Consider the following 27,996-nt stretch of genomic DNA (forward strand, 5'->3'; position numbering starts at 1 on the left):
GAAAGCGGCAATCGAGGCGGAGCGACGCGGGGAGAAGGTGACGGGGCAGCAGCTGCAGGGGGATAATTACCATAGTCCTAACCCTACCCACAGCAGCTCTACCCACAACAGCTCTAACCACAATAACAGCTACTACGACGGGAACAAAATAAACGGCAAAGAAAAAGGTAAAGGAAAGGCTGATGGTGTATACAGCCAGTTCAAGCCGACAATGACGTCGGATTACATGTACTATGAGACTGACGCGGCGCAGTACCCTACGACGGGCAAAGCGGGCCATACCAACAAAGGGGCCTATACAAACAGTGTGCAGAACCGCACGACGGACAAAGGGCAGGAAAACAGAGTGCACCATACAGGCAAAAAGCGTGGACAGGATTTCAGCTCGGACAATACAGACGATTTGGAAGCGGCATATCAGGTTCAGATGAACTTGGAGCAAGTAAGACGCGGTAAAGCGGAGCCAGGTAGGTCCCGGTCCATCCGTTCCGAGAGCGCTTACATTACTACGCAGGATGAAGATGATGAAGACGATGAAGGATACCAGAGAGTGCATCGGCAGGCTACCCCGCCGATCGTGCAGATGCTGAATGAGGAGATTGACAAGGCGCTGCAGGATTGGTCGTTGAACTAGAGCCCCGGTCACGATAGAGTATTTGATCTGATCGAATCATGGACCTTGATTTGATGTTTAAGTTTTGGATTTTTGATAGAGTTATCTGTTGCTGTATTAGTCTAATAAGATTTTGTTTCCTTCCCGTGGTTTTTATTCTGTTATGGTTCCATGTATGAAGTTATCCGTTAGAGTTAGCTTAGGCCGGAAGATATGTTAATTGACTTTAATCCGCAGTTCTCCCGTTTCTGGAATAAATCAAATCCTGGTATCTTTGGGTGGCATATGTAGTCTCTTGATGTAGTCTTTGGCGTAGTAAGCTACCCGAATAGATGGGGTAGAAGACCTTTCGACACAGGAGGGTGGTGTCGTCAAGGCGTCAAGTCTCTAGGTCTGCGAGACTTCGTAAAGAACTGTCATCCAAAGGACATTCCGAGCAAAAGAAGCAGATGACAGAAAAAAAAGAAGAGGATATCTCAAGTTAATCGTATATTCCCTTACACCATTACGCGACGTGATCAATGATACGAAGAATGTGGAAGAGGACCATGGCTCAGTCAAAGATGACCCTCCTGAACCAAAAGCCACAGAAGCATAGCGAAGAGTTGGAAGCCTGGAAACACCGCTGGCGTGATTACGACCGGACGTGGGATAGGCTCGGAGGTCCTGACTACTTGGACGGAGGAGCCAAAGTGTGGTCAATGTGCTAAGGGACGGCAGCGCAATTTAGACGGATCGCTATGAGGGAGCATCCCGAACCCCACAAAGTCAAAGAAGTTGGACCCACATAAAAGTACGTGAACAGCTATCTGTCCCTTGTCCAAGGCTGTTGACGTCAATGGTCAATTGAGAAATCTACCTGAGACTTTGGATTTCCCGTGCTCTCATCCAGAGGTCTGTAGAGGACCAACGTCTGTTAATTTGCCTTTGGCGGCACGGAGTACAGAGCAGGTTTGGGTTAAACCTATGGATTATTCAACAAAGAAAGATGGCTAATAATATCCCGCCATGATTTAAAACATAACTGATCCCGCGCCCGTCTGTGAACTGGCAGCAAAGATTAAGCCGACCAAGCAGGGTGGTCCTTTGACGTGATCAAGAGGGAGAGACCGAGGGACCAGTCGAATCTGAGTGGGTGACAAACGAGTGACTGCTACCTGTGAGAATACATGCGACTAGATTATTTCGTATATGCCTGGGGAGATATGTGTGATTTAGCAAGAGTATCAAAAGGTCAGTCCGATCAGTGATCATATGCTTCTAGAAACACGAGGAGAGAAGCAGATATTCTGGAGACAAAGTTATTGCTAGCAAATGTTCGTATCAGTTTCATAGCGCTGAAGAGTAGACAGGCACCTGGATTTGACCAAATGCGGAAATCGCTACTCGTTGCGAAGGGCGGGCATCGTACACTTTCCAGCTCTCGGGACGATTCGCCCGAGATGGCAGTGGGAAGAAGCGATGAAGGGGGAGGATCGAAGACACAGAAATCACCGAGAATTCCCAACGTTGGCCAAACTCATGTCCGGTTCAGGAAAGTTCATGGAAGAATTTTCGAATCCGCAAAGAAGCGACGGAGTTGGTAAAGCGTGGAATCTTAATTGGAAAAATGTTCGGGAAATAATCATCCCAGTTCCTGCTGATGGCTCGAATCCTGCCATCTCAGCTGGGTAACGCTCTCTCGACAGCTGCGCCTGCGGTCCAAATGGAAAGGGCCTTCCCCATGATTTTCTCTCTAGCCTCGTGCTTTGCCCGGCCGACGTTTCTCCGTGGCGAGAGAGAGGGTGAGAAAGAGAGACAAGAATCCTAAATTAAGCTCTCAGGTCGGAAGATGCGGTGGATGCATCATTGCGCTTTCCCCTTCCATTCGATAGACCGAATCTTTGGTCCAGCTCGCATGGTGTAGGGCTAAACTCGACGACTGCGCCCCCAATGACCACTTTGAGTATGGACGATGGCCAGCAGCTCAAGATCTCACCACACCCAACTTCCGACGGACCAAGGCTGTACGAGCGCCACGATCACTGAGCTTGCCTTTCTTTGTCTGCGCTTTCCGTGTTTCTTTCCACAGTATCCTGCCTAAGGCGCACGTTCCACGTTCCATCGCCCCGTTGATGTAACTTTACTCCAGGTCGACTTGCTCAACTTTTTAGTCCTCTGTTCGCTCAAACCTGCGCATGTCAAGCTTGATCCCTGGAGTAATCCCTACACCGAAGAGTAGGGCTGCATCGCTTCTCGGATGGCTCCGTTGCGGCTCTCTTCGTATTTGCTCAACACCATCTCTTCTCTCCGGCTGAGATGGTGTCCGTTCTTACCTGTTTACTACTCTGATGTTTTCATGACTGTTGACTAGCGGTCTGTCGCTATTTCTCAGCGCCACTGATGAGGTGGTCTAGGTTTCCATGGATCTTCTCTTACCACCCAAATGCTGATTTACGAGCACATTCATTTTTAGAAATTGCCATGGACTTACTGTTTTATAAATATAAGGATGGGGGAACCTGTCCCCGTCCATACATCACATCCAATTTTCTCTCACACTGCTAATTCATTCGCTTCTCAGGAGCACCAGTCTCTCGCTTTGACTGATCCAGAAATCTTATCAAAGTCAATCGCTTGAACTTCTTTAGAGTTTCTTCTCTCGTTTACTTTGTCTTCTTTTTCCAGTTGCTGTGTGAGCCATGTACAAGGTGCTTCCGCTGCTCGTGGCGGCCCTTGCCGGGTCAGCCTCGGCCAACTACAACACTTATCAAAACACTACGACTTCGAGCTCTTCGTCGTCGACGATTCATCCTGCCAGTACTGATACACTGACAACGTATACCACCGTGACCACTTGTCCTGTCACGAGTACCGTCAGCACGGGCTCATCCACCTGGGTGCAGACGACGTTGACCACCTCGACCATTACTGTCACCAGCTGCAAGGGTGGTTGCCACGGCACTACATCGACTCCTTCAAGCACCTCCCACTCTTCGAGCTACACCGTTGGTCCAGGCACTGGATCGAGCTCAGTCAAGCCAACTTATCCCACTTCATCGTCCAAGCCGACGTCACCTTCGGGAACTGGGTATACTCCTTCCAGCAGCAAATCCTCCCCATCTGTGAAGCCAACCTATCCAACTTCCTCGAAGCCCTCTGGTACCGGCTTTACTCCGTCGAGCTCCAAGAAGCCGACCTCGCCCTCTGGTACCGGCTTCACTCCGTCAAGCTCTCAGAAGCCAACTTCGCCTTCGGGCACGGGTTTCACACCATCTAGCAAGCCAACTTCTCCATCTCAGAAGCCGACTGGCACTGGCTCCGTTACTGTCAATCCCGTTCAGCCTACCACGAAGTCGACTGGAACTGGCTCCGTCACTGTCAATCCCGTCCAGCCCACTTCCAGTCCAACACGCCCTCCCAATACCACGACTACTACAAGCTATGGCTCTGTTACGGAAATTACTACAAAGACGTCTGTTGGGCCCACCATGGTGACTTCGATTGTGACGAGCTTTGTCCCCTGCTCTACACCGGTCACCTCGGTAGGTGGAATTACCTATTACTCGACCTATCTCACTCCAACGTCGTACACTACCACTTTCCCGTCAACCACGACTCAATTTATTGTCGTTTCTCCAGCGACGCCGACTTCAGCCCTTGTTGCTCCTGTCGCCCAGGGCTCTTCAGTCGTCACTTCTGCGGGCCCGCACACGACTCTTCCGCCTGTGACTTCTGTTGGCCCGGTTGCTGGCACTTGCCCTCCAGCCCAGACTGTCTACTACACCATCGTCTCGACCATGTATATTTCTTCGATGGTTTCCCCAGCTCAGCCTACCCAGCCTTCTCAGCCTAATCAGCCAAGCCAACCCAGTCAACCTAATCAGCCCAGTCAGCCCAGTCAGCCCTCTCAGCCTAATCAGCCTAATCAGCCAACCCAGCCTAATCAACCTACGCAGCCTACTCACCCCAGTCAGCCTAGCCTGCCGACCCAGCCTGGCAACTCTACCAAGCCTACGTCGCGGCCGTCAGTTGCTTCAACCACAATTACTCACAGTGGCAACGGCAGCTACCCGGCACAGCCCACTGGCTCTCACAAGTCTTCTAGCTGGAAGGTGCCCAAGTAAGCTGTTTCAAAAGTGCGACATGGTTCCTGTTTGTTCATAGATTATGCTCAGCCGTGTGGAATGATTTGATGGTCTTTGTTTTATGTAGATATAATTCTGTTGCTGCTCTTTAGAGCTTCTAACATGAAGCATGACTTGGCGTTACCGATCGGATTATCGGTTACTCCTTAGCTTAGCCTTTAATACTGTATACATTAATGTCTTATTCAAATTTATAAATTATTCCAAGGCATGCACTCCGATGCTCATCGCTGCCATGGGCCTTATCATTATCATCTGCACGTTACAAGCGTTTTTGTGACATTTCAGTTTCGGGTTGCTAAAATTAGTATCACACCCACATGATTACTCCCTCTTGGCGACCAAAGGACATTCCTCGCCTCGAGCCACCCCAAGGGAGAGCGCGCGAGAGAGAGAGCCTCACACGAAGCGCGGAGCCAAGTGCGAAGACTTTGAGCAAAGTCGGGGATGGTGTCTTGGATAACACACGAATTAACCCCCACTTGCACCCCTTTGGTGCAATGAAAGGGCCCCAAAGTGCCCTGGCCAGTGTTCCATACAAATGTTGGCGAACGCCCAGTTGGCCGCGGTGGCGGGAAAGGCAACGTAATATTTCCTGATATGGTTTAGCCCCCCGGACGCTTCCAAAGGGCCCGAGGGAACCAGAAGAAGCAGACGCAATCACCAGCCCGATTGGAGTCTTGGCAAGAAGCAAAGGATTGGACCAGAAACCAAACTTGACGCTTCGCTGGCTTTTTCTCCTCCCCTTTAATCGTAATCACAGAGATAACTGCTTCACAGCATCGCGCATTACCTGCTCTGATCTAGACTTTGGAAAATTTTCCGTCTCGTCTCCTGTCTCCAATTCTACCTCCCGTAGGTAAATTTCAGGAGAGGTACTCGGTACCAATTCCGCTCGCTTTTGACACTTCCCTCCCACCCCCCCAAGTTGCCCTTGATCGAAACCCTTGCCGTCGTCATACCTAAGGTATCCTACCCAAGTTGTCAATTGGTAGCGTGCCTCGACTCTTGGTGCACCGAACCCTTCAACCTGTCATAGAACTCTCGTATGCTCGCAGTCATTTCAGCAACTTCTCTCGCAGAGGAGCTCTGACTCTACGCAACCTCGGACGGAGCGATTCCGCGGCTTTCTGATTCCCACCGCATCCGGATACAACCGCCTTCAGGTAGAGAGACATATTCGTTGAGCAAACCAGTGAGAACAACGTTCCAATCTGCTTATTTTTCGACGCGTCAATCTTCATCAATTACCTTCATCGGCGGAACGGGAAATCTCGACCTTGGGCAGGCCACCCTTTGTGACGATTATCGTACACTGGGGAGGCTGATCGGCTTCCCACTCTCGCTGGAGTGGTGACCTGACCGGCTGGGACGGGTTTACAATTTTGGCAGGTGTCCTTGACTCGATCCCGTTTCCCCATATAGACTGTCTTGAAAAAGGTGCAATACCTCTGGTGTAGACGCCCAGAATTTTGCTTATCGCGGTATTTTCGGGACTTGGTGATTCGGGCATTTAAAATGCACGCAGATTTTCGGATAGGCTTCTTCAGCCTGCTCACGGCCCTTTTGAGCCTCTCTTCCGTGGATGCCTTTTATATTCCGGGTGAGTGTCTGTTAAATCATTTCTCTTTTTTCCATTTTCCTTTTGGGCAGGGAATTGACTTTCGCCATAGGATGGTCGATAAAGAGCTACAAAGATGGAGAATCGGTACCGTTGCATGTGAATAAGATATATTCGGATCATACCCAGCTACAATTTGCCTACTATGAACTTCCGTTTGTTTGCCCGCCCACGGGCCGCAGACACCTGGGATCTCCTCTCACCAGCGGCACAAGCATTTCGCTGAATCTGGGAGAAGTCCTTCGTGGCGATAGGATCATGCTCTCCGACTATGAGCTGACGATGGGAGAAGATAAAGAGTGTCAGTATCTGTGCAGCCACCAAGTCGACCGACGTGCTTTGAACCGTGCCAAAGAGATCATATCAGGTGGATATGTTGCTGAATGGATCGTTGACAACCTTCCTGGCGCCACAAGCTTCGTCACTGTTGATAAGTCTCGCAAGTATTACGCCGCCGGCTTCAAGCTGGGCTATCAGGACTTTTCTCCAAGCACTGGCAAGCCGCGGTACTTTATCAACAATCACGTCACTTTGGTCTTGAAATGGCGCAAGGCACCTGGAAAGGCAGGCTTGCAAGGTGGAAAGGTCATTGTAGGGTTCGAGGTCTACACCAAAAGTATCAACGCCGAGGAGAGGAAGGATAATGGATGTCCCGACAAGCCTCTCTCTGTGGAAAATGGAATGGAACTTTATCTTCCTGCTAACTCCACAACCGCTCCGGAAGAATACGCTGCTCTCTCCTATGTACCCCCGGCACAGGAGGATCTCGACGATGGCGCGACTCTGACTATTCCTTATACCTATTCTGTCTACTTTCGCGAGGATGATACAATTGACTGGTCCAATCGATGGGATTTGTACTTTGTCAATCAAGATGACAGCTCGAGGATACACTGGCTGGCTATTGTCAATTCTCTGTTCATTGCTGGTCTTCTCACTGTTGTGGTTGCTGTCATCTTCACCAGAACCATCCGTGGGGAGATCAAAGCATTCTCTCGCGAAGGTAGTCTCGAGGATCTCAAATTGAAACCGAAACGGAAGCGTGGTCTGAACGGCGCCAAGTCGCCCAGGCCCAGTGACAAACTCTCGGAAGGTCTCTTGGAGCAGAAGGGCGACCTCAGTACTGATGCTGACAGTTCATCGGATGACGAAGCCATTGAAGATATCACCGGGTGGAAGCTTGTCCATGCCGATGTTTTCAGGCCGCCCCCTTATGGTGGTCTCCTCGCTCCGCTCATCGGATCTGGCACGCAGTTGGTTTTTATGGCCACTGGCTTGCTTGTCCTGAGCTGCTTCGGCGTGTTGAACCCGAGTTTCAGGGGCGGCTTTGTCAGCGTCGGTGTCGGCTTGTTCGTCTTCGCCGGAATTTTCTCTGGCTACTTTTCGGGTCGAGTTTACAGGACCTTTGGCGGCTTGAACTGGCGGAAGAACACTGTTATTGTAAGTAATATCTTATCTCATCGGATGAAGAAGATGCTAACTTGACTGCAGACTGCCATTCTCGTCCCTGGTCTTCTCTTCTCACTCATTTTCATCCTGAATCTCTTTGTCTGGGCGCAAGCATCGAGTACGGCAATTCCGTTCTCCACGCTCATGGGTCTTGCTGCGCTTTGGCTTCTGGTGCAGCTGCCTCTGGTTTATGTCGGTAGCTGGTATGGATTCAACAGGATTGGCTCTTACGAACACCCGGTGAAGCCGAACGCGATTCCTCGTCAAATCCCTGCACAACCATGGTACACCAAGCCGAGCGTTAGCATCATGCTGGCTGGTTTGATTCCATTTGCCGTCATTTTCATTGAACTTATATTCGTCTTTAAGAGCATTTGGCAAGACAAGAGCGGCTATTATTATGTCTTTGGGTTCCTCAGCGTTGTCAGCATCATCCTAATTTTGACCGTTGTTGAAGTAACTGTCGTTGCTACGTATATGCAGCTTTGCGCAGAGGTAAGCCAAAGCCCTGGTTGACTCTCTTCACGTAAATTTGCTGATGTGTCATTAGAACTACCACTGGTGGTGGCAATCCTTCTTCCTGGGTGGAGGTAGTGCAGTTTGGATCTACTTGTATTCGATCTGGTATTATCATAGCAAGTTGCATATCATGGGCTTTACATCGAGTTTGCTCTTCTTTAGCTACAGCTTCTTGGCTTGCGCTGTGTACGGTCTGCTAACGGGAACTGTGGGTTTCCTTACGGCGTATGCCTTCATTAGGAGGATCTATGGGTAAGTTCATCAGGTAGCCCATTTTCTCAGCAATCTCAGTCTAACACACATGTTTAGGGCGATCAAGGTTGATTGATCTACATTCTCTTCTAGAATCGTCCATCTGGACATCTTTTGCTTTTCTAAAACTTTGTCTGGCACCGCATTCGCATCGGGCTTATCCTGATGTGTAAGTGCCAGCGAAATTCTTTCAAGCTCGTGCCCTGGTACTTGAGCGCTCATAGTAATGTTTTGTTTGACGCATTTGTCGGGTGTTGGTGTCATATAAAATGTGGGAATTCAGGTAATAGATCAACATGTATCTCCTCAGCTTTATTTTATTTTTGGAATATTCTGTGCTCGTGGACAATGCCCTCCTGTAATGCCGTTACTCTAAATAGGTGTCTGCCTGTAGAGCACCTGAGTGGTTTTGTACCGCTCAGCTTATTATATTTTTTGACAAGTCTCTCTATGGCCCTGGTAGAAACTCAAATTATGACAGAATCCGCTCCCCCCCACAACCTCTGCCGGCATCTAGGCGGATAGCGTAGCTTAGCGACCCCGCAACTCCAACTTGTCTCGCTTGTCTAATCGCTACAGTAAGGCTCGCAGCCTAGTAGATCTTCCAAATCTACCGTAAGTGGCAGTACCTCGAACGTATGACCCACTCATTCTCCAACGGATTTTGCAGTGACTAAATTCTATGACAGCACCTAATTACAGGGGTGGCTAACATTCTTAACGTCCAATATACAATTGATTTGACTGAGAAAGAATATTACGCAAAATGTCTTCTATAGCACATGAAGATGCACAAAGCGATGGCGATGACTGGGATGAAATCGAGGAGGGTGTTCCTCAGATGACCGACCCATTCATGCAGAAATACATACAAGGGCGAGACGCATTAATATCCCAAGAAAAGAAATTACGCAGTGGTAAGAGATTCTGATATTGAGCCTCGTTACTGGTACCCACGTTCAAAACTGGAGTCAAGCAATGTGTAAAATATCCGACTGACGTGAAGAGAAGATAATGCATTCCGTCAGTCTCTTTCCCCAGCGGCAGCTGAAGCTTGCGCTATCGTGTCGCGGATTCGAGCTGAAGAGCGTCGAACGGTCTGGACAGGCGCGTTTGAAGAAAGTCTCATTACACAGGAGAAGGCTGATGTTTTCCCGGGAATGATGTTCACCTTGGCCAAAGACCGAATGCAGCAAACTCGTCTTTGGAAAATTGTGGAAAAGTTGCCCAAGGGCTCGCTTTTGCATGCTCATCTTTGTGCAATGATTGAGCTAGATTGGCTATTTGAGCTGGCTCTTAGTATAGATGGGATGTGTATTTCCTCCATGACGCCATTAACAAGTAAGGCAGACCTTGAGATGGGTGAAGTGGCATTTCAGTTTGCGAAGACCACCAATGCAAACACGAGGACCGCCGGTGATCCGGATACAAATGCGGCAATCTGGACCTCGGACTATACGCCCGGTACCCTGGTGCCTCTTGTGGCTGCCGCAGACAGTTTTCCGGATGGTGGCCGCGCGGGATTTCTTTCTTGGCTGAAAGATCGCTGTACGATAACCGCCGAGGAATCGCTGAAGCATCATCACGGGCTAAATGCGATTTGGAGAAAATTCATCTCTACGTTTGCTATCCTCAAGTCTTTGTTGTTCTACGAGCCGATTTTCCGCCAAGCCATTAGGAAGATGTGTCATCAGCTGCTCAGCGATGGCGTGAGGTGGGTTGATTTGAGAGAAGTCTTCATGTTCGAGTATAGAAAAGAAGGCTCCGAAGCTCCGTTGGAAGAGTTTGAAGGATATGCGGAGATGATTCGTGTAATGGGCGAAGAAGTGGAGAAGTTTAAGGCAACCGAGGAAGGGAAGGGTTTCTGGGGCGCGAGAATGATATGGACTACGCTGAGACATCTTGATCGAAGGAGCGTTATTGAAAGTAAGTTTTGTCCGATTCTGACATTATATGTATTTGATGAATCTTACGACACATGAAAGTCGGCTGACAATGACTGTTAGATATGAACTACTGCATTGAGGCCAAACTAATGTATCCTGAGCTTATTGCGGGATACGATCTCGTTGGCCAAGAGGACATGGGCCGAACTTTGAAAGATTTGACGCCTGAGCTATTCTGGTTCCGCAAATCCTGCGCAGAAGAAGGCGTAGAGATCCCATTCTTCTTCCACGCCGGAGAGTGCCTTGGCGACGGCAGTGAGACGGATCACAATCTCTTTGATGCTATTCTGCTGGGGACGCGCCGTCTTGGGCATGCTTATTCATTATACAAGCATCCCCTTCTCATTGACATGGTCAAGGAAAAGAAAATTTTGGTCGAATCTTGTCCCATCTCGAATGAGGTATTACGGCTCACAGGGTCCATTTGTTCACACACCCTCCCGGCGCTACTGGCTCGTGGAGTCCCTGCATCGCTCTGCAACGATGATCCTGCTATCCTCGGGCAGGGAACGAGTGGGACGACGCATGAATTCTGGCAGTGTCTTCAGGCGTGGGATAATTTGGGGCTAGAGGGTCTTGCAGCGCTGGCAGAAAATAGCGTCCGGTGGAGCCCATTCGAGGATGAGAGTGCTGCAGACTGGGTCAAGGGAATTAAGGATGGCACTTTTGGGAAAGGGCTCCGGGCTGCGAGGCTGAAAGAATGGAATATTGAATGGGAGCGATTCTGCCAGTGGGTGGTGGAGGAATATGGAGATGACGCCGAGGGTGCAGAGGGCGGCGATGATGCAGAGGCTTGAATCGCAGATGATTGCGACAGTATTCCAGGTTGTTCAGAACCTGACGATGATCATACCAAGACCAACTTAGATGAGAAGCGTTCTCGTATCTACATTCAACATTATCCATACCAATTAGAAACTTGATTTGATCTTCTCCATCGGAGTATTTATTATTGTTTATTTCAGGTGTATCGACAGGTTGATGTGGCGGTGATCAAAGGCGGTGAGACGCGGCAATAGCCGCAATGGGTCATTCCCCGTATCCACTGACACGCTGGCCACCTGACAGCCTGACTTTGTCTTTCACATCCAATTATTTCTTGATTTTTTTCGATTCTTAAATAGAGCCTTTTCTGTGATGTTAAAATTATTAAAAGAAGGAAGATAACTGAATCTAAAAGAAAACCAAGCGATGGCTCAAGACACTGTCTGAATGTTCTGCTTGCATCATTTGGCTTGTTATTCGTCATAACATGTGCCCCCCTTAGCCGACCGTCCTTACAGCTTATCGGAGCTGCCGTATCGCCGCCGTACTGTAATCAGCCACTATTTGCCGTCCTCTTACCAGCTCGACCCTCCGAAACCAGTAACGCCTAAACGGCGACATTATATCTATTTGCTATTCGAACAATTACCCTTGAACATTTCATCATTTTACGCAATTTTACTTTATATATAGACTTTCCTTCGTACCATGTCCATATCATCCTTCATTCCAGGAACATTCTTATCATGATACCTCCCATTTTGCGACTGATTTCAGGCATCAATTTCCCTGCCGAGGGCGGTCGTTATGTCGTACTTTCTCCCGTCCTCCATTCAGAAACGCCTCTTGCGATATGCTCTGTCGCGCGTTGACTTCCTGGACACGGAGACACTAGATCTTGATCGTCTGGATATAGCATGGGGTAAACGGAGTGTCGTCGAGCTCCGAGATGTGGGTTTCAGATTGAAGGTATGACATGTACTGCTTGTTGCTCCGGATTAAGTCCCAGGAGCATGCACTTTTGATTTATGTACTTGATGGAAAAATGAGGATCATGACAATTTTTGCTGACTTTAAAAGGCCCTCTCGGCCTTGCTTAATTTGCCCCCGAACTTCGAACTCGCCCATGCCCGCCTTCCGTTGCTTCGAGTTGCCATCCCAGCGGACATTTATAGTAAACCCATTGCCGTTGATATTGAAGGCACCCGAATCCAGATAAAGGTACAGACCGATGCGGACATTCCTACAAAGGATGCGGTCAAGCCGGAAAGTGGATCAAAGTCGAGCAGAAGTGGCCGAGGCGAGAGTGCTCGCGGCGACAGGCATCTCTCATCCCCACCTGGTTCCCCTGATGGCCCACGTAGCGGCAGGCACCTTGAAGACGAGGAACATGGCCATCTGCCTACGACAAAAGACCTTGCGCAGTCATTTCTCGAGACAGAGCCGCTAGAGGAGAAAGCCGAGTTAGAAGCTGCCATCGCGTCGCAGTCAAATTACCTCCAAGGGTCGACAGTATCATCAGATGACGGCGAGCTTGAAATCGACTCCGGGACAGGGACAGCATTGACGTTACCCGGGTTTCTCGCGGGTTTCCTCAAGGGGGTTGCTGATCGATTGGAGGTCAGAGTTAAAGACGTCGAGTTCAATCTGGATATTGACTTGTATACCGATGGGCAACAAGGAAATGCTTCTTCGCCTTCAAAAGAGTCTGTCACAGTCCAACTTAAGGTTGAAGATGTGGACGTCGAGGGTGTCACAACAACTGCCGCCACTACCCGAACAACGCCACAAGATGCTGTCCCAGGAAAGAGAACTATATCTCTGCATAATATCCGTGGCGCGCTCATCTCTGACGCATCCTTTTTTGCGAGCCATACGCGTTCTGCTGGACCGCCTTCACCTTCAGTCACTTTCCCTAGCGCCATGTCTGAGCGAGGAGGCATGAAGAGCCCGCAACAACAACCAAGGTCAATGAGCAGAGGCAGCAGCAGCAGCAGTCTTCGAACCTCCCGCAGTGCTTCACATGCATCAGTCACTGACGAACCCGGCGCGGTCGAGGATATGCTTAATTCGACAATTTTCGAATCAATCGCCGGCCCACCTCCAGCTCCCCATAGAATGGAGACTTCTGTAGCCACGAGTGATGGAGGTCGATTCGCAGATGCAAGCGATGATGATGATGACGAAGAAGAAGACGACCGCAGCCCCAAGGTCGAGCGTTCCCAAGACGATGTTACAGTGACCGAGAAATCCGCCCACGAGGATGCCCAGGAGCCTGAGTCACCGACTGGAATGCGCGGGGAGTCCGCTGATCTGCAACATTCTGAACCTGATTTGTCCACTAATAGTCTCGAAGACTCATTACCCCATGTTGATACTCTGCTCACAGGCTCCTTGCATTCAGTCATTCATGAAAAGACAGCTGAGGGTACCCAAGAAACTGACGAAAAATCTCTCCACACGTCACAGTCAGAATCAGAACCAACCATTCAAGAATCTCAGAGTGATATTAGGACTACCGAGAACGACCTGGTTGCATCAAATATTGTCTCTCAGGAAGAGGCTAATGATCTTAATGATGAAATGAGCAATGAGCCAATTGAGCCACCCAGTCCCGCAGAGAGCTCTGGCAATGAGACATCAAGCACTCAGTCGGGTACACCGTGCGGAGATGATCTCGCTCAGTCCAGGGTCTTTAGTCACGAAGAAGCGGAAAGCATGTATATGAGTGCAGTTAGCCGAGATTCACCATCTCAAAGCAGACGTATAGTAATGCCGGGTGGTTGGGATGCGTCACGCTACGATGATCTGGGCCAGTCTGGTCAATATCCAAGCCATGCGGCTGAGGAGAGCGCTAGGCCGGTAACTCCGAGACCTGGTTCTGTCTATATGCAAACTCAAGGTGTTTCCGCCGATCGTGAAAAACCTAGTACAGAAGGGCTCAATACATCACCCTTGCAATCTACAGGGCTTGGTCACGCAACAGCGCCCGAAAGGCCACATCCGTTGCAATCAACGTCTTCAGAAAAGCAATCCTATTCGTCTGGGAATACCTCTCGCGTGACCAAGGAGATCTTGAAGATTGATCGCGTCAGTATTCGCCTCCCAGGCTTGGAGTCAACTTCGTCTGGGCCAACACCAGATGTTACTGCACAGCCATTCGATGGTAACAGTCGTCCTTCACAAGTGGCACCTGCAGGAGATCCACACTCACGCTCATACGGAAGATTCTCAGCCTACGCTCAGCGAAAGAATAGTGGGGAAGCTTCGAAACTATTTGAACGACACAACCCTGACCATTCTTCGTTCCTCCCGGACTTTGCTAGTTCACTGCATGAAAGCTCAATCTACTCACCAATGGAGACTTCTACACATGAGGAGAACCTCGATTGTATCGACCTCCTCATCCGCTCTATTGACCTCGCCGTGGATATGAGTGTGTGCCGTCTGGTTATCAAGCTCCTGCAACAACTGCGACCAGAGTCAAAAGATGAGCCTCCCAAACCCAAGGAACCAGAAGCCAAGGAACGGAAATCTGAACAAAAGGAATTAAAGACATTTTTGCGGGTTGATCGCATATCCCTGAAACTGCTCGATCGCCTTTATAGTGTATTGCAGAGTCCAGCAGAGCAGACTGACAACTCTGCTGGCGGTATTCTCGATCCGCAACCACTTTCTGAAGTCTTAATCTCTACGAGCGTCACAGGTTTCGAAATCAAGAATATTTCTGGGTTAGACTCTTCATCGGCCCGAGCATCAATTGAGAAGTTTTTCCTTGGGGATGGTTCTGATGTTATCTTATCATTTGATGCCAGTCGTAGGCTTAGGGCATCTGTACGAGATTTGTCAAGTGCCGCCAATAAGGACGTCTCCTTCTCCATTACACGTACAGGAATTAAACGCAAAATCGAGGTGACGACTTTACCGCTCCATGTTTCGTTGAACTTGGAGAGACTTGACGACACTATAACGTGGCTGGGTGGCTTCAGTAGTATCCTGGATCTAGGAAGCTCTATCGCTTCTAATACCACAATTGTCGGCGCCAAGAACACAGGCAGCAAACCCGCAAAGCGTTCTCGCGGTGTTCACTTTGAGACTCCGATGCCCCCTTCTGAAGATTCTTCAGCTGCAAGCACAAAGGCTAACGTTAGGATCGGAGGTATCTTCGTACATGTTATCGGCCGGGTATGCAGCGTAAAGCTTCAGACAAGCGCAATGAAACTTGTTAGCCGACAGGAAGGCCTGGGTTTGCAAGTAGACAAGGTGGAGCTCAGTGGCCCATACCTTCGCTTGGAAAAGCGCGCAGCTTCCGCCACCGCTGAACTGGGAAATATACGAGTCGAATATCTCTCTAATCCAGAGGAAAAGGATCTTGCTCGACTTCTTTCTCTACTCAATCCCTCCAATAACAAGTATGAACAAGATGACGACATTCTCTTGGATACTTTATTACGCCAAAGAAAGCAGGGTGCCGTGCTCCGCATAACCGTGGCAAACGTCAGCGGTGGTATAGCCAATTTGAACGATCTGGAATATTTCGCTTCTCTTGGCAAGGAGTTTTCTAGGCTTTCGACCGTCGCCAAGTACCTCCCAGAAGACGACCGGCCTGGAATTTTAATTCTTGGACTGATTCGAGAACTTGAATATAGGGTCCAAATCAATGAACAGATTGGGGAGATAAACTTGGCTCTTCAAAATCTGGAAGTAGCCCAGGTGACTCTACCATCGCTACTTGCGCTCGGTGTTCAAAACCTCAGTCTCTACAGGAATTCCGAGGAGGAGCTTGTTGGCGAAGCTATCAACTCACAGACTTTGTCGCCCCACGCGCAAGTACCCATGATCATGGTTAGGATGATTGGAGATGAAATGGAGCCTACTATAAGGATCAAGCTTTGGAATTTTCGAGCCGAGTATCGGGTTTCAACTCTCATGGCGGCCATGGGAATATCAGCAGAGCAGCTTGTAGAGGACGTCGTCAATGATATGGTAGCATCCGTGATTACTCTGACCGCTCGGCAGCCACCCACCAGCCCGTTGGCCCGCCTTTCTAGAGAAACGTCTTCTAGTAGCGAATCGGCTTTTTCATCTAGGACCCTCAAGGCGGATATTGTTCTGCGTGACTCCATGGTCGGACTCAATCCACGAGACATGCCCTCAAAAGCCCTTGTGGTCTTGATTGATACACGCTTCGCTGGAGCTATTCCGAGGGATTCAGATTTCAGCGCCACATTGGAGGTCAAGAAAGCATATTTGATGGCTATTGATGATACCAACAATCTCCTAGATTCTAGTGAGATTGCAGCGTCCATGGCCTCACGATATACGAGCACCAAAAGTGACATTTCCTCTACGTTAAGTGACATGGGTTATGTGTCGCTGAGCTATATATCTTCAGCTAAGGTTACTGCAAAGGTCATTAAAGCTCCAAATAGTAATGAGAAGTGTATCGATCTGGAGGTAAAGGATGATCTGTTCGTTCTGGAGTCCTGCGCAGACTCTACGCAGACGCTTCTCAGCATCATCAACGGACTCAAACCACCTATGCCGCCAAGCAAGGACATCAAGTACCGTACTGAGGTAATACCTGTTCAGGATATGCTCGCTTCTCTTTCGGGAGATGCTTTCGTTCCCTCAGGTCCGGGCGAGGAAGTAGCCGAAGAGTACCCGCTCGGCCTGGAAGAAGGCGACATGATGGACGACGAAGTTCCGCGGAATCTTGAATATGTCAGTAGTTTCTACAGACCACAGCCAGGGGCTACGTCCGAGGAAATGGCGGATAGTATGCTTGATGACGATCTCGGTCATTTGGCAAGCCAGCCTATCACACGAGAGATTGGGGACAAGGTCCTTCTTGAGAGCTTCCAAGAGCAATATGAGGTTGCACCTGGTAATGAGCCTCTGAACTTCCAAGAAGACCACTTTGGATCAGGGGTGGGAGTGGAAGGTACAGCTCACAAGTGGGATTCTGCGCTGAACGCCTATGGCGTTGCCGACAGAACAAACGTACAGACGAGCCCTCTTCGTGTACGAGTGCGTGATATTCACGTCATCTGGAACCTTTTCGATGGATATGACTGGCAGAAGACTAGAGACACAATTTCCAAGGCTGTGCGAGATGTCGAGATAAGGGCTACAGAACGCCGGAATCGGAGTGACAGACGCTCTTCATTTGAGGCCGATCAGGGCGAGGAAGAGTCTGTCATCGGAGATTTCTTGTTCAACTCCATTTACATTGGCATTTCAGCGAACCGTGACCCAAGGGAACTAGCGCGTCAGATCAACCGCAATGTCGATGATCTCGCCAGCGAGACAGAAAGCTATGCTCCTTCAGTCCCTCAGTCGCCCAGTAGGCAGTCACAGCCGGGCCATCATAGAGGAAGGCGACTTCGGTTGCAGCGAAGCAAGAAGCATAAGATCGCATTTGAGCTCAAGGGGCTGTCTGCAGATCTCGTGGTATTCCCGCAAGGTTCAGGCGAAACACAAAGTTCCATTGACGTAAGGGTCCGAGATTTGGAAATCTTTGATAACGTACCTACATCGACGTGGAAGAAATTTGCGACGTATATGCATGATGCAGGAGAGCGTGAGACCGGCAAGAGCATGGTTCACTTGGAGATTCTCAATGTCCGGCCGGTTCCTGAACTGGCGGCGTCTGAGATAGTCATCAAGGTAAATTTGAATTTCATAATTCCCCGTACTGTTTAACTCAGGCGCTAATATATCGATAGGTTACCGTCCTTCCCCTTCGACTACATGTAGACCAAGATGCTCTCGACTTTATCACACGCTTCTTTGAATTCAAAGACGATTCCGCTCAGGCACAAACTTCTCCCGCCGACGTTCCCTTCTTACAGCGTGTTGAAGTCAACTCTGTGCAAGTTCGACTAGATTACAAGCCCAAGAACGTCGATTACGCAGGTATTCGATCCGGACATACCACTGAATTTATGAATTTCTTCATCCTCGACCAAGCCGACATTGTGCTCCGCCACGTTATCATCTACGGTATATCCGGATTTGACAAGCTCTCCAAGACGCTCAACGACATCTGGATGCCGGACGTCAAACGCAACCAATTACCCGGAGTCCTCGCCGGTCTCGCGCCTGTACGATCACTCGTCAACGTAGGCGGGGGCGTCAAGGATCTCGTAGTCGTGCCGATTCGCGAATACAAAAAGGACGGCCGAATTGTGCGGAGTATCCAAAAGGGCGCACTGGCGTTCGCCAAGACAACCACAAGCGAACTTGTCAAGCTCGGTGCAAAACTTGCAATTGGCACGCAAACTGTCCTTCAAGGTGCCGAGGACTTTCTCAGCCAGCCTGGAGTTGGCGGCAGCGGGACGGCTCATGGTCATGGCCACGACGTCGGCGCAGGCTGGGAGGACGACGAAGCCGATGAGGAAGAGAAGAAAGTTATCAGCTTATACGCCGACCAGCCCGTTGGCGTTGTTCAGGGCTTGCGCGGCGCATATTCCAGCCTCGGCCGAGATCTCATCATGGCGCGTGACGCAATCGTTGCTGTCCCCGGAGAAGTCCTTGATAGCGGAAGCGCCCAGGGCGCAGCAAAGGCCGTGTGGAAACGTACCCCGACTGTCATTTTCCGTCCCGCAATCGGTGCCACCAGAGCCATTTCTCAGACTCTTATGGGCGCCACGAATTCGTTGGATCCCGAGAACAGGAGAAGATTGGAGGATGTGAGTTTTCTTTTCCTTTCTTTCCTTCCTTCCTTCATTCCTTTATTTATTTTTCTTTTCTTTCTATGCTTGGTTTCGAAAAAACCTATTGCTCATCAGTGACTAATATCTTTCACAGAAATACAAACGGCATTAAACTCCCCAAACCTCCAGTCTATACCCACCGTATCGTTTTATGGGCCTATACCACTACCACTATCCCCCGGAAGAGTCTTCTGGGAAACAATTAACGAACGAATATCACGAAAGTTTATGAAAAGCGCGCCAGTTTTTCTCTACCCCTCTCTCCTTCTCCCCTCCCTTCTCCTTTCCCCCTTCTCTTTCCTCTCTTATTTTTTTTTTCTCCTTCTCTTTTCTTTTCTTTTCTGTTATATGTCATCAAGGGCTTTATCACCTTTCTTTTTTACACCTTTCTCAGAGCAGAAGAAGCTAGTTGATTAACTCTTTTTTTTCTCTTGTCTGTCAAGTGTCAATTTGTTTGATTTGGGCAAAGCACATGTTCGTGTTCATGTTCATAGCTGCGAATTTTTCTATGATGTTATATATATAGCCATGCATGCATCTCGCGGTGTGACGTTTTGGAGTTATTTCCTTTTCTTGGTGTAGTTACTTTTTTTTCCACTCATCAATACCATTTTCTTCTCTACATTGATTCATTGATTCCCATGTCATGGACTTACTTGTGGTCAAGGACTTATAGGTCGAGAACCAAGGTTGAATTCGATAAACGACGAATGGATTTGATATGAGAGTGTGAAAGTGTGTGTGTCTGAATGAAAGTATACATCTAATGATGTACAGCACAGCAACAGTTCTCCAGGTCCTTATGACGTATACAATTTGCGTCGCGTGCGGCCAGACTGAACATTAACTTTAACTTTGACTATACTCATCTCATGATTTATTGCTGAATAGCCGATATAACAAGGTCGGAATATTAAAGTCCCACATTCCCTAGAAATTGATCTGGGCAACAAGGGGGAAAAAAAAGGAGAAAAGAAAAAAATAAGGGAGAAAGTAATCAGCAAAAGCCGAAAAAAGGCGGGTATATCCACAAACTTTGAAACTTTGTGTGTTGTAGTGTTTGCTAATGTTGGTCACATGAGAGCTAGAGGGCGGAAAAGAGGTAAATGTAAAAAGTGAAGAAAAGGGGGAAAAGGAATGATCCCCATCCCCATCCCCATCCCCGCCACCCCCATCTCCTCCACCCAAGGGGCTTAAGGGGAAATAAAGAAAAAAAGAATAAAAAAAGAATAAAAAAAAAAGAAAAGAAAAAGAAAAAGAAAAAGAAAAATCACGACCGCATGACACGACTAGCCTCGGCCATTTCCTCATCAGTCGGCATATTGACAACCATGAGATAGAGCACATCCTGGCCCAAAAGCTTCTTGACGCCGCCAATGGGACTGAATCCCAGGATGCCACCGGAGCCATACTGGCCGCCATACGCGGGGTCCTGGTCCAACGCGGGACCGCCGCGGTAGCGACGCATATCGCGAAGGGCTTGGCGGCGAGCGCGCCTGCTGCTGTCGGGGTTGTTGCCGGTGGCGTAGCTATATCCGAAACCGTATCCGTAGCGATCATATGGTTGATCAGGGTCGTAGGATTGGGATTGAGATTGTGATTGAGGATAATTGCGGGAAGAGGGACCGGGCGAGCGTGAAGAAGAAGAGGCCCGGGCGGCGGGTGTACCCGCTGCGGGGCCAGAGGAGGAGGGCCCACCGGCAGAAGAACGGTTGGCGCTGGCGTCGCCGATAGCGGAGATGACGGAGCCGATTAATCCGGGCCCGCGGCGGCCGCCGAGGCCGCCTCCACGGCCGTAATAAGCCGACTCCATGCGTGCCTGGCGGCGTTGTTGGAGAGAGGGCGGGTTGACGTAGCCGCCTGTGAGGAGGGAGACGAGCGAGCCGCTGTTGACGGGGTGGTTGGGGTCCGAGAAGCGGGATTTAAATTGTGGCGTGGGCGTGTTCTGGGCAAGGGCGCTCTCGGGGTTTTGGGCAATCTGTATTGGGGCATGTGGTGTAAGTATTTGTGATCCTTTCTAGGAGATCCGGAAAGGGGAGTAGGTGAGACATACGAATCTTGCGGTGGCGCGTTTATCAACATATTTTGCGGTGAATTCTTTGCCCTTGAGTAATTTATCCCTCTTGCGTAGAGTTTCTGCGTCGTCCTTTTGCACCAGTTTATCGAGCTCGGGATAAATGAGCGGCGCAGTCTCGGGGAACAGCATTTCCAGCTGGCCGCCATAGGTTTTTCCCTGCGAGGCACTCAGATTGGTTTTGAGCTTCTTCATAAAGTTTGCGGTTTCCTGAGACCCAGCAAGGGTGTTGGAGATGGTCGAGTTGAGGTCGAAATTGCTGCTCGAGCCACCGCCAGAGCCCGTGCGGAGGAGGGCGAACGGGTCGGCAGAATTGGGCTTGTAGGTCATGACGAGACAGAAGAGACCACGAGGACCGAAGAATTCTTTGTTGAGTTTTGCAATGTAGGAGTTTGTCCTATGGTAATTTTGTAAGCGGTGTGGTTCAAGAGAGAAAGGAAAGAAATTAAAAAGGACCGCGAGTCCGGTTTTGATTGAAAACGAACCTTGATCGTCCATGCATTTCAGTAGCAACATCTGTGGCCATTTGAACGGCAATTGAGATGGCGACGCCAATACCGAATGGAAGAGGAATTGTGGCAAGAGACGCCAAATTGATCGCTTGCATCCACTGCGATTGCAGGGCGAGTTTATTCGCACCGTCAATGAATTGAAGAAACGCCTTCTGGTCGATGTCGAATTCTTCAAGAATTGGTGGGTAGGCACGAATGAAACCGCGAGCACGAGCTTTCGGTCTGCGTTGAGGAACCACGACAGGGTAAGGGAGCATCGGGCGACTAGAGACTGGCTTTGATGGCGACGCGCCGGTCTCTGAGGCCTCCGCGTACGAAGGTGGAGGGACTTCCAGTTCTTTGAGCTCGTGCATGGGGTACTGTCGAACCAATGCCTCTGCAAGGTCGGGAGCAGAAGGTTCTTCCGTAGTGGCTTTTGAAAGGGGAGGCGGTGAACGGTCAGCAGTGAGTTCGTCTTGAGCTTCATCAAGTGCCCATTGCTGCTCGTCGTCCACCTCCTCTACGGGATCATCGTCTTCTGGATTAAAACCCTCCTTCTTGTCTTCGGGATATTCAATTCCAGTTTCGCTGGGCTCCTCTCTCGTGTCACCTTGTGCCTTCTTCGAGTTTTTGTTCTCTTTGTAAGCACTGATGCTCTCAGAAGCTAGACCAATGCCGCCGGCAACGCCGCGAACTAGTTTCTGCACGACAAAAGACATGTTCTCCAGAGGTGTGAACCAACTGATAGAAGTAGGAATCAGAATATCGATAGAAAAAAATAAAATAAAGAGGTGAAGTGGTAGTCAATTCAAGTTGATGTTGCTGAGTGTGGTGAGAAATGAGCCTTGAAAGCGTCTGTTTGACAATTTATAGACGGAGTTGGACAGCACATTCTGAGGCTGTGTGGGGTCCAAGCTTCTGCTTTGGTTTGGATGCTACTCCTTATCGATGTAATATGGGCTGCCATGATTCAGGTGATTGAGGCTTGGACTGGCTGGGCTGAATCTAATCCATCAATTTTGCAGGGAGCTGCGGGGTAACATGTGTCGATCACGGCGTAAGCTGGCTTGGGTACGGGCGTAGCAGCCGTCAGCGATCGACAGCATTGAGCAATTCGTTTTCGGTTTCGGTTTCGCGTTCGCTTTTGCGCCAATCAGACGCTCTCCACTCTCGACAGCTTCCGTTCAATCTCGGTTTCGCTCTCGGTTTCGCTTTCGCTTCCACCCGTTCGTTTCTCCTGGCGCCTTGGTCCCCTCGGTTCCTTCAGCCTTAATATCTTCTCCGCCAATCAACCCAGGGGAAAGCTCTATGTTAAGCTTTCTGTCAACTCTTGGTTCTTCTCGTCATACACAATATGCTCCGCCTGCAACATTAGCAAAATTAAACATATCCGTAAATGATTACTGCATCAGACTAATGTCCTGGCTTGGTTTTCTCCTTTCAACCAGCTGAAAAGAAATAGCATTCGTGCTTAACAATTATGTTCATGTAATATAAAATGGAACTGCCTTGCTCCGTCCAGGGCTCGCACATTTCCACGTCTTGACTTGAATGCCTCCACTCGATATTTGAATTGAGTTCTAAGACTTGGCGGCATCCCTTTTTTTTTGAGCCTGCAGACCTGCCTCAACTGCTTTCTTGACAGAGCTCACATACTAGGAGCGGGAAAATCTCAAATCTCCTTGAGCAATTTCGCCCCTCTCTGTCCATCCGCCCAAAATCCCGGCTGGTCCTTCAATCAGTCTTTTAAAGACCATCTCTCTCCATTCACCATGTCGGCACTTATCGACGCCCAGCTGGCTGTCTTCGCCCTCTTGTTCTTTCCCTCTTTATATTGTCTCTTCCGACATGGTAAGACAGGGATCCTCGGATGGTTTTACGTCAATCTCTTCTGCGCACTTCGAGTCATTGGCTGTGCCTTGACTATCCGCGATGAGCACAACGGTACCGTGGGAACCGCAGCGACGATAATCATGAGCGTGGGGCTGTCACCTTTGCTGCTTTCGGCCGCCGGCATACTTGGCGAGGCGTAAGTCATTGATACCAAAAAAATAGAAGCCGTCGCTGACTGGAAGGTAGAAGACGTTCACGCTCTGGAAAAGCCACACGCGGGCTCGAGTGGTTTCTCGTCATTCAATTCCACTTGATTGTTGCCGTGGGCATCGCTCTCATTGCATCTCGAGGTTCTTCCTTGGTTTCTGGGCAGTTTACTTCCACCGACAAAGCCCTAATATATGCCGGATTGGCCATCATTGACTTTGCTTGGATCCTGCTCTGCTGCTGGGCACTCTTCTCTCTTCGAATGCGCAGCAGAAGGGAAATCAGCAACGCGGTTCATCAGGCCGGAACCATGGTTTGTTGTTTCCACCCGTATAACCTTCGTGTTCATAACACTGACATAACTCAAGCTCTTGATATCAGTTTTCGCATCTCTTCCTTTGATATGCCTCCGTCTCGTCTATGCGACAATTTATTTTACTGTTCATTCTTCGACAGTCAAGACTTCCTTGGCTCTAAAAGTTTGCATCAGTGTTGCCCCCGAGATGCTGGTGATCGCCTTATTTGTGGTAGTTGGAGTTCTAACGCGCAACTTGAATGAGGAGAGAAACCGCATAGCACAACCCCACACTGTCGAGAGCTTCAGACCCAAATGAACATCGGCAAGCATTATTGGCAAATCTCAAACGCGTCGTGGCAATACACAACATGCGTAAGGATTGGGCTCAGCTTGAGAGTTAAAGTCATGATTACATAAAGGTGTTTTAAGGGCGCTGTTGAAATGCCGATGCTGGGCATTTTATCATCTTTCCAATAGATTGGTCAAGTAGACGTCCTCCCAAAGGTATCATTAATGAGAAAATCCTCCAGGGGAAGTTAATCCGACAACGGAAAGAGACCAGTGCATGTGATGTTTCCATTCCGCAGGTAACGCTCTGTAGACACCCCGTATCTCCCTTTGCGGGGTATTCGCGAGCCACCATATACCATTTACGTGATTTGTCAGAGCAAAAAAATGTGCAAGGATCACCAGTGCACGAGGTCGCTGCTCCTCAACGAGGTCGATGAATAATTTGGGAATGCGTATTGGAAATGCCATCAGTCTTCTGCACACGCTGATCGATGGCTCGTCCCTTTCGATTGCGCGATGAATGGATCCTATGTAACTGAGAGTGGTCTCATAAGCTCTTTGGATATCCGAATTCCACAGCCCATCGATTTCCTGTCCAAGGTTCTCGGAATCTTCCAGTAGATGCAAAAAAGGAGCTCTGTTCTCCTCGGAGAAAAGCTCATCATCATCGTCCAGTAGCGGCGGACCTCGAACAAGCAACATGAACTTTGAGGCATCAGCGCCTTCCAGGGCTTCTAAATTATCCAGCAGGAGCTCGAAGACCGTTCCAGCGCCTCGACCTAGCCGAAGCCAATCCATGGGTGGGGAATAAGGCTCGACAATGCGCTCATGTAACATGGCAAATGCTTGGATGAGCATAATAGTGGAGGAAAAACAAACTGCATCTGCATTGTGCTTATTTAAATTTGCCACCGCATTGCGTTGTTCCCGTAATGCCAGACCCATATAGTTGTGGCGTGCTGTCAAAAGCTCCGTGTTTTGACCTTCTCTTAGAATATGGGTAGCTGAGAGGGCGAACACTGAGTAGAGGAGATTGTCATTTTCAAGTGCCATATAAGGCACGAGTTTTGCCAAGCTTGAGGCTTTTTCTGTTGGCTTGGGAGACGGAAAAGGCTGCCTAGCATTTTCCATGTAGTTCTGAAGAAGTCGAAGCTCAAGCAGGCGCCGTGATCGGGACTCCGAAATGCCATAATCGTCAATCTCATCCACTTCTTCTGGCGAATCGGCATGTGATGATGAGCCGAGACTGGTCCCAATTACGGATGGTGATGTATTTGTTGGCTGAATTGTATATTGGAAAGAATTGGCTTGCTGTGCACAGCTAGAGCCTGACTCCCTGAAATGTGCTTTTTTTGCCGTTGGAGAGTTGTACACACATGGCACCTTGTGACGAGTACAACTTCCACATGCCGGCTGTTTCTCATCACACTATAATGGGCGTTAATTGTGCTTGGACAATATTTGAGCAACATGCATCTATTGGTGACATCGGCTCATTGAACATTTCTTCAAAGTTCATGTGATTTTAGATCAGCAAGGTCAAGTTAGCAAGCACTTACTTTTACTCGACGTGCCTTACACCTCTGACAGCCATTTCGGGACTTTTTGTGATAGAGCCTTGCAGGTCGGCGGCCCTCACGGAACGGATCCCCCGCCTTGTTCTCCATCTTGTCGGCGCCGATGAAGACAGTTACTCCAGATGCAAAATGACTAAGGCAAGAACAGCTGCTGCAGCGGGTAGACTTTTTCGAATTGAAGCTTTCAATAATATGTCCTAGTAAAATCCACCTTGAAATCAATAGAAATGGATGAACAATGAAAGTTTAAGCCATTTTTGAGCATAGTTTTATCTTCTGGTCTATGTTCTGGATTACATAGGAGGTTGATTCCCATTTCGCGCTAACATTTATTGGGGCGTAAGCATGGGGTCCGTGCACTCCCACACATTAGTGTAAGCGAGAGGAGTCTTGTGAGTTCCAGGACCATGATGTTATAGTTATTTCTAGCCAGAATTAAATCTTTTACCTTAAAAAGGGTGATGTTTAAGATAGATGAGTTAAAAATAATTTATCTGCTTAAATATCTGTCTGATATTGGTGTGTGTATTTATTATGATATATAAGGTAACATAGGCATGGCTTGAGAGATTAGCACTATTACATACAGAAAACACATTGTTAAGGCACTGTTCTCTTTACAGGTATTTTTTTAATACAGCACATGCAAATTCCTGGCCTGAATGTACAATGAGGTTGGACAGGAAAGACATGTTTATTCCATTATATTGATGTCTTCTCTGCCAAGGGAGCAGTTGCAGCAATCAGGTGTCACGTGCCTGCAAGATGCCAGTCGCAATTAGGAAAGAGCGACCAAGCAGGACCCCTCGGACCCTTAACCCGTGAAGAATTAACCTACCCGTGTGCTCCGCAAACGAGTGGCACAGGGGTTACCCTTAAGCGAAGTCTTGTCTTGACTTCCCTTGTTCATCGACACAACAGAAGCAACGTCCGCTCTGTAAATTGCCTATCAAGCTTTCCCAATGCTCCTTCCTATTTCTCTGTGCTAGACTGCTTGGTGATGCCTTCTTTCTTTGAATATTCTGCACATGCTAGCCCTTTTTTGAAACTGTCCGATGTCATGGCCCACCCCAGACAACTCCCCCAGACGTCACTGGCCCGCATACCCCATGATCACCTCACCTCACCCATATCGTTACTTTTCTTTCGTTCATTTGCATCTTGCCGCACTCCTTGACGACTCTAGTGATGTTACTATCTATTTAATATTTTTCTTTTAGAGTGAACTGGCCCATTCTCATTCTAAATGCCACCTTAGGCAGGTTTGCTCGTCCTCCGCGGAAGAGGATATGGGCATTGACAGCTAACGTGTGGACCTCTGTTCCTTATTCTCTTCATTTATACAAAACAGTCGGTCATAGTCCACGAGCTTTCTCTTTGGTCTTGCACCGATTTCACCTACTAGGATGAGCGATTGAGCATGTATGAGCAGAAAGCATCATTTAATAGCAGCTCTCTTTGACTGTACGAACGCGGTTGAGATGGACTGAAAGATTATGTATCATTGTGACACCGAATATTTGGTGTAAGTGTCGGAACTTGAATGCTTTGTTTGCAATTAGTGTTCGTTTGTGATGCGGCAAAGAAAGTCCAACATTCGAGCGTTGTGAAACACATCTGCAGGAACCCGATGTAAATATGTACATAGCCCCCGCTGACGGATGAAAAATAGAAATTAAGCTGTCGGCTCGAGTACGCCTATATGTTTTAGATATTGTGCTAGCTAGAGAGCACTGGCATCAACAATTGATGCCCGTTTAATGTATAATGCACCGACAACCCCTGGCCAAATCGTGAGAGATCGTCAGAATACCTCAGCGTATCCCAGAAGACTCGTTGAGAGATATAGAGTTCGCCGTTCTCCAAGGCCATTTATCTATTTAGCGAGTTGCAGCATTGGAGGCTCGGACGTACGCCTATTCGGGCAGTCGTTGTAGCATTAAGCCGGGATTTTATACTCAGAATGTACGGATAAAGGTCCAATTTACCCTCCGAAATTCTATGCCTCTGATATGAAGCAAAATGGAAAGATCACAAAGTGAAGGCAACTCTCGAGAATTTAGAGATGAGAAAGTATGCCACCACATCATCAATAGGGCAAGGATCGATTGCGGTCCACGAATCGAGTGGGGCTGCACGTTTGACCCGGCCACAGGCTTCAAGCTCTCAAGGGTGCCAGAGGGGCCCAGAAGGTTGAGAGGCCTCGAGACAAGCT

General features: G+C 48.9%; 7 protein-coding genes across 7 annotated transcripts; 5 read left to right on the plus strand and 2 right to left on the minus strand.

The window, feature by feature from the left end:
• Nucleotides 1-3,294: 3,294 nt before the first annotated feature.
• L228DRAFT_237263 (hypothetical protein) lies at nucleotides 3,295-4,719 on the plus strand (the record flags this gene model as incomplete). Its single annotated transcript, XM_018330911.1, has 1 exon — nucleotides 3,295-4,719. The coding sequence occupies one exon, from the start codon at nucleotides 3,295-3,297 to the stop codon at nucleotides 4,717-4,719; it is 1,425 nt and encodes a 474-aa protein (XP_018189877.1).
• A 1,539-nt stretch (nucleotides 4,720-6,258) lies between these two features.
• L228DRAFT_237264 (hypothetical protein) lies at nucleotides 6,259-8,657 on the plus strand (the record flags this gene model as incomplete). The annotated part of the gene is made up of 5 exons (XM_018330912.1): nucleotides 6,259-6,343; nucleotides 6,414-7,801; nucleotides 7,853-8,305; nucleotides 8,361-8,581; nucleotides 8,639-8,657. 5 exons carry the CDS (start codon nucleotides 6,259-6,261, stop codon nucleotides 8,655-8,657), a joined length of 2,166 nt encoding a protein of 721 aa, XP_018189878.1.
• A 584-nt stretch (nucleotides 8,658-9,241) lies between these two features.
• L228DRAFT_218711 (adenosine deaminase family protein) lies at nucleotides 9,242-11,436 on the plus strand. Its single transcript, XM_018330192.1, has 3 exons — nucleotides 9,242-9,498; nucleotides 9,593-10,507; nucleotides 10,588-11,436. The coding sequence occupies exons 1-3, from the start codon at nucleotides 9,348-9,350 to the stop codon at nucleotides 11,322-11,324; spliced, it is 1,803 nt and encodes a 600-aa protein (XP_018189879.1). The 5' UTR covers nucleotides 9,242-9,347; the 3' UTR covers nucleotides 11,325-11,436.
• A 401-nt stretch (nucleotides 11,437-11,837) lies between these two features.
• On the plus strand, nucleotides 11,838-19,465 carry L228DRAFT_218714 (hypothetical protein). The gene is made up of 4 exons (XM_018330193.1): nucleotides 11,838-12,261; nucleotides 12,373-17,961; nucleotides 18,021-18,986; nucleotides 19,105-19,465. The coding sequence occupies exons 1-4, from the start codon at nucleotides 12,100-12,102 to the stop codon at nucleotides 19,120-19,122; spliced, it is 6,735 nt and encodes a 2,244-aa protein (XP_018189880.1). The 5' UTR covers nucleotides 11,838-12,099; the 3' UTR covers nucleotides 19,123-19,465.
• Nucleotides 19,466-20,280: 815 nt separating this feature from the next.
• On the minus strand, nucleotides 20,281-22,294 carry L228DRAFT_237267 (hypothetical protein; the record flags this gene model as incomplete). Its single annotated transcript, XM_018330913.1, has 3 exons — nucleotides 20,281-20,988; nucleotides 21,064-21,481; nucleotides 21,570-22,294. 3 exons carry the CDS (start codon nucleotides 22,292-22,294, stop codon nucleotides 20,281-20,283), a joined length of 1,851 nt encoding a protein of 616 aa, XP_018189881.1.
• A 723-nt stretch (nucleotides 22,295-23,017) lies between these two features.
• L228DRAFT_281412 (hypothetical protein) lies at nucleotides 23,018-24,229 on the plus strand (the record flags this gene model as incomplete). The annotated part of the gene is made up of 3 exons (XM_018335885.1): nucleotides 23,018-23,604; nucleotides 23,655-23,928; nucleotides 23,984-24,229. Exons 1-3 carry the CDS (start codon nucleotides 23,348-23,350, stop codon nucleotides 24,227-24,229), a joined length of 777 nt encoding a protein of 258 aa, XP_018189882.1. The 5' UTR covers nucleotides 23,018-23,347.
• Nucleotides 24,230-24,298: 69 nt separating this feature from the next.
• Nucleotides 24,299-25,650, minus strand: L228DRAFT_94515 (hypothetical protein). The gene has a single exon (XM_018336993.1). The coding sequence runs from the start codon at nucleotides 25,333-25,335 to the stop codon at nucleotides 24,424-24,426; it is 912 nt and encodes a 303-aa protein (XP_018189883.1). The 5' UTR covers nucleotides 25,336-25,650; the 3' UTR covers nucleotides 24,299-24,423.
• Nucleotides 25,651-27,996: the final 2,346 nt, after the last annotated feature.

The sequence above is a fragment of the Xylona heveae genome, assembly GCF_001619985.1.
Source record: "Xylona heveae TC161 unplaced genomic scaffold L228scaffold_3, whole genome shotgun sequence".
In the NCBI taxonomy this organism is placed as follows: Eukaryota; Fungi; Ascomycota; class Xylonomycetes; order Xylonales; family Xylonaceae; genus Xylona; species Xylona heveae.

What these genes read in the sequence shown, in the direction of transcription:
- L228DRAFT_94515 (XM_018336993.1), bottom strand. Translation starts at nt 25,335, where the DNA reads ATGGAAAATGCTAGGCAGCCTTTTCCGTCTCCCAAGCCAACAGAAAAA.
- L228DRAFT_218714 (XM_018330193.1), top strand. Translation starts at nt 12,100, where the DNA reads ATGTCGTACTTTCTCCCGTCCTCCATTCAGAAACGCCTCTTGCGATAT. An exon ending in ATGTGGGTTTCAGATTGAAG is followed by an intron (nt 12,262 to 12,372) that starts GTATGACATGTA and finishes TGACTTTAAAAG; the next exon opens with GCCCTCTCGGCCTTGCTTAA. An exon ending in CGTCTGAGATAGTCATCAAG is followed by an intron (nt 17,962 to 18,020) that starts GTAAATTTGAAT and finishes ATATATCGATAG; the next exon opens with GTTACCGTCCTTCCCCTTCG.
- L228DRAFT_218711 (XM_018330192.1), top strand. Translation starts at nt 9,348, where the DNA reads ATGTCTTCTATAGCACATGAAGATGCACAAAGCGATGGCGATGACTGG. An exon ending in AGAAAAGAAATTACGCAGTG is followed by an intron (nt 9,499 to 9,592) that starts GTAAGAGATTCT and finishes CGTGAAGAGAAG; the next exon opens with ATAATGCATTCCGTCAGTCT. An exon ending in TCGAAGGAGCGTTATTGAAA is followed by an intron (nt 10,508 to 10,587) that starts GTAAGTTTTGTC and finishes AATGACTGTTAG; the next exon opens with ATATGAACTACTGCATTGAG.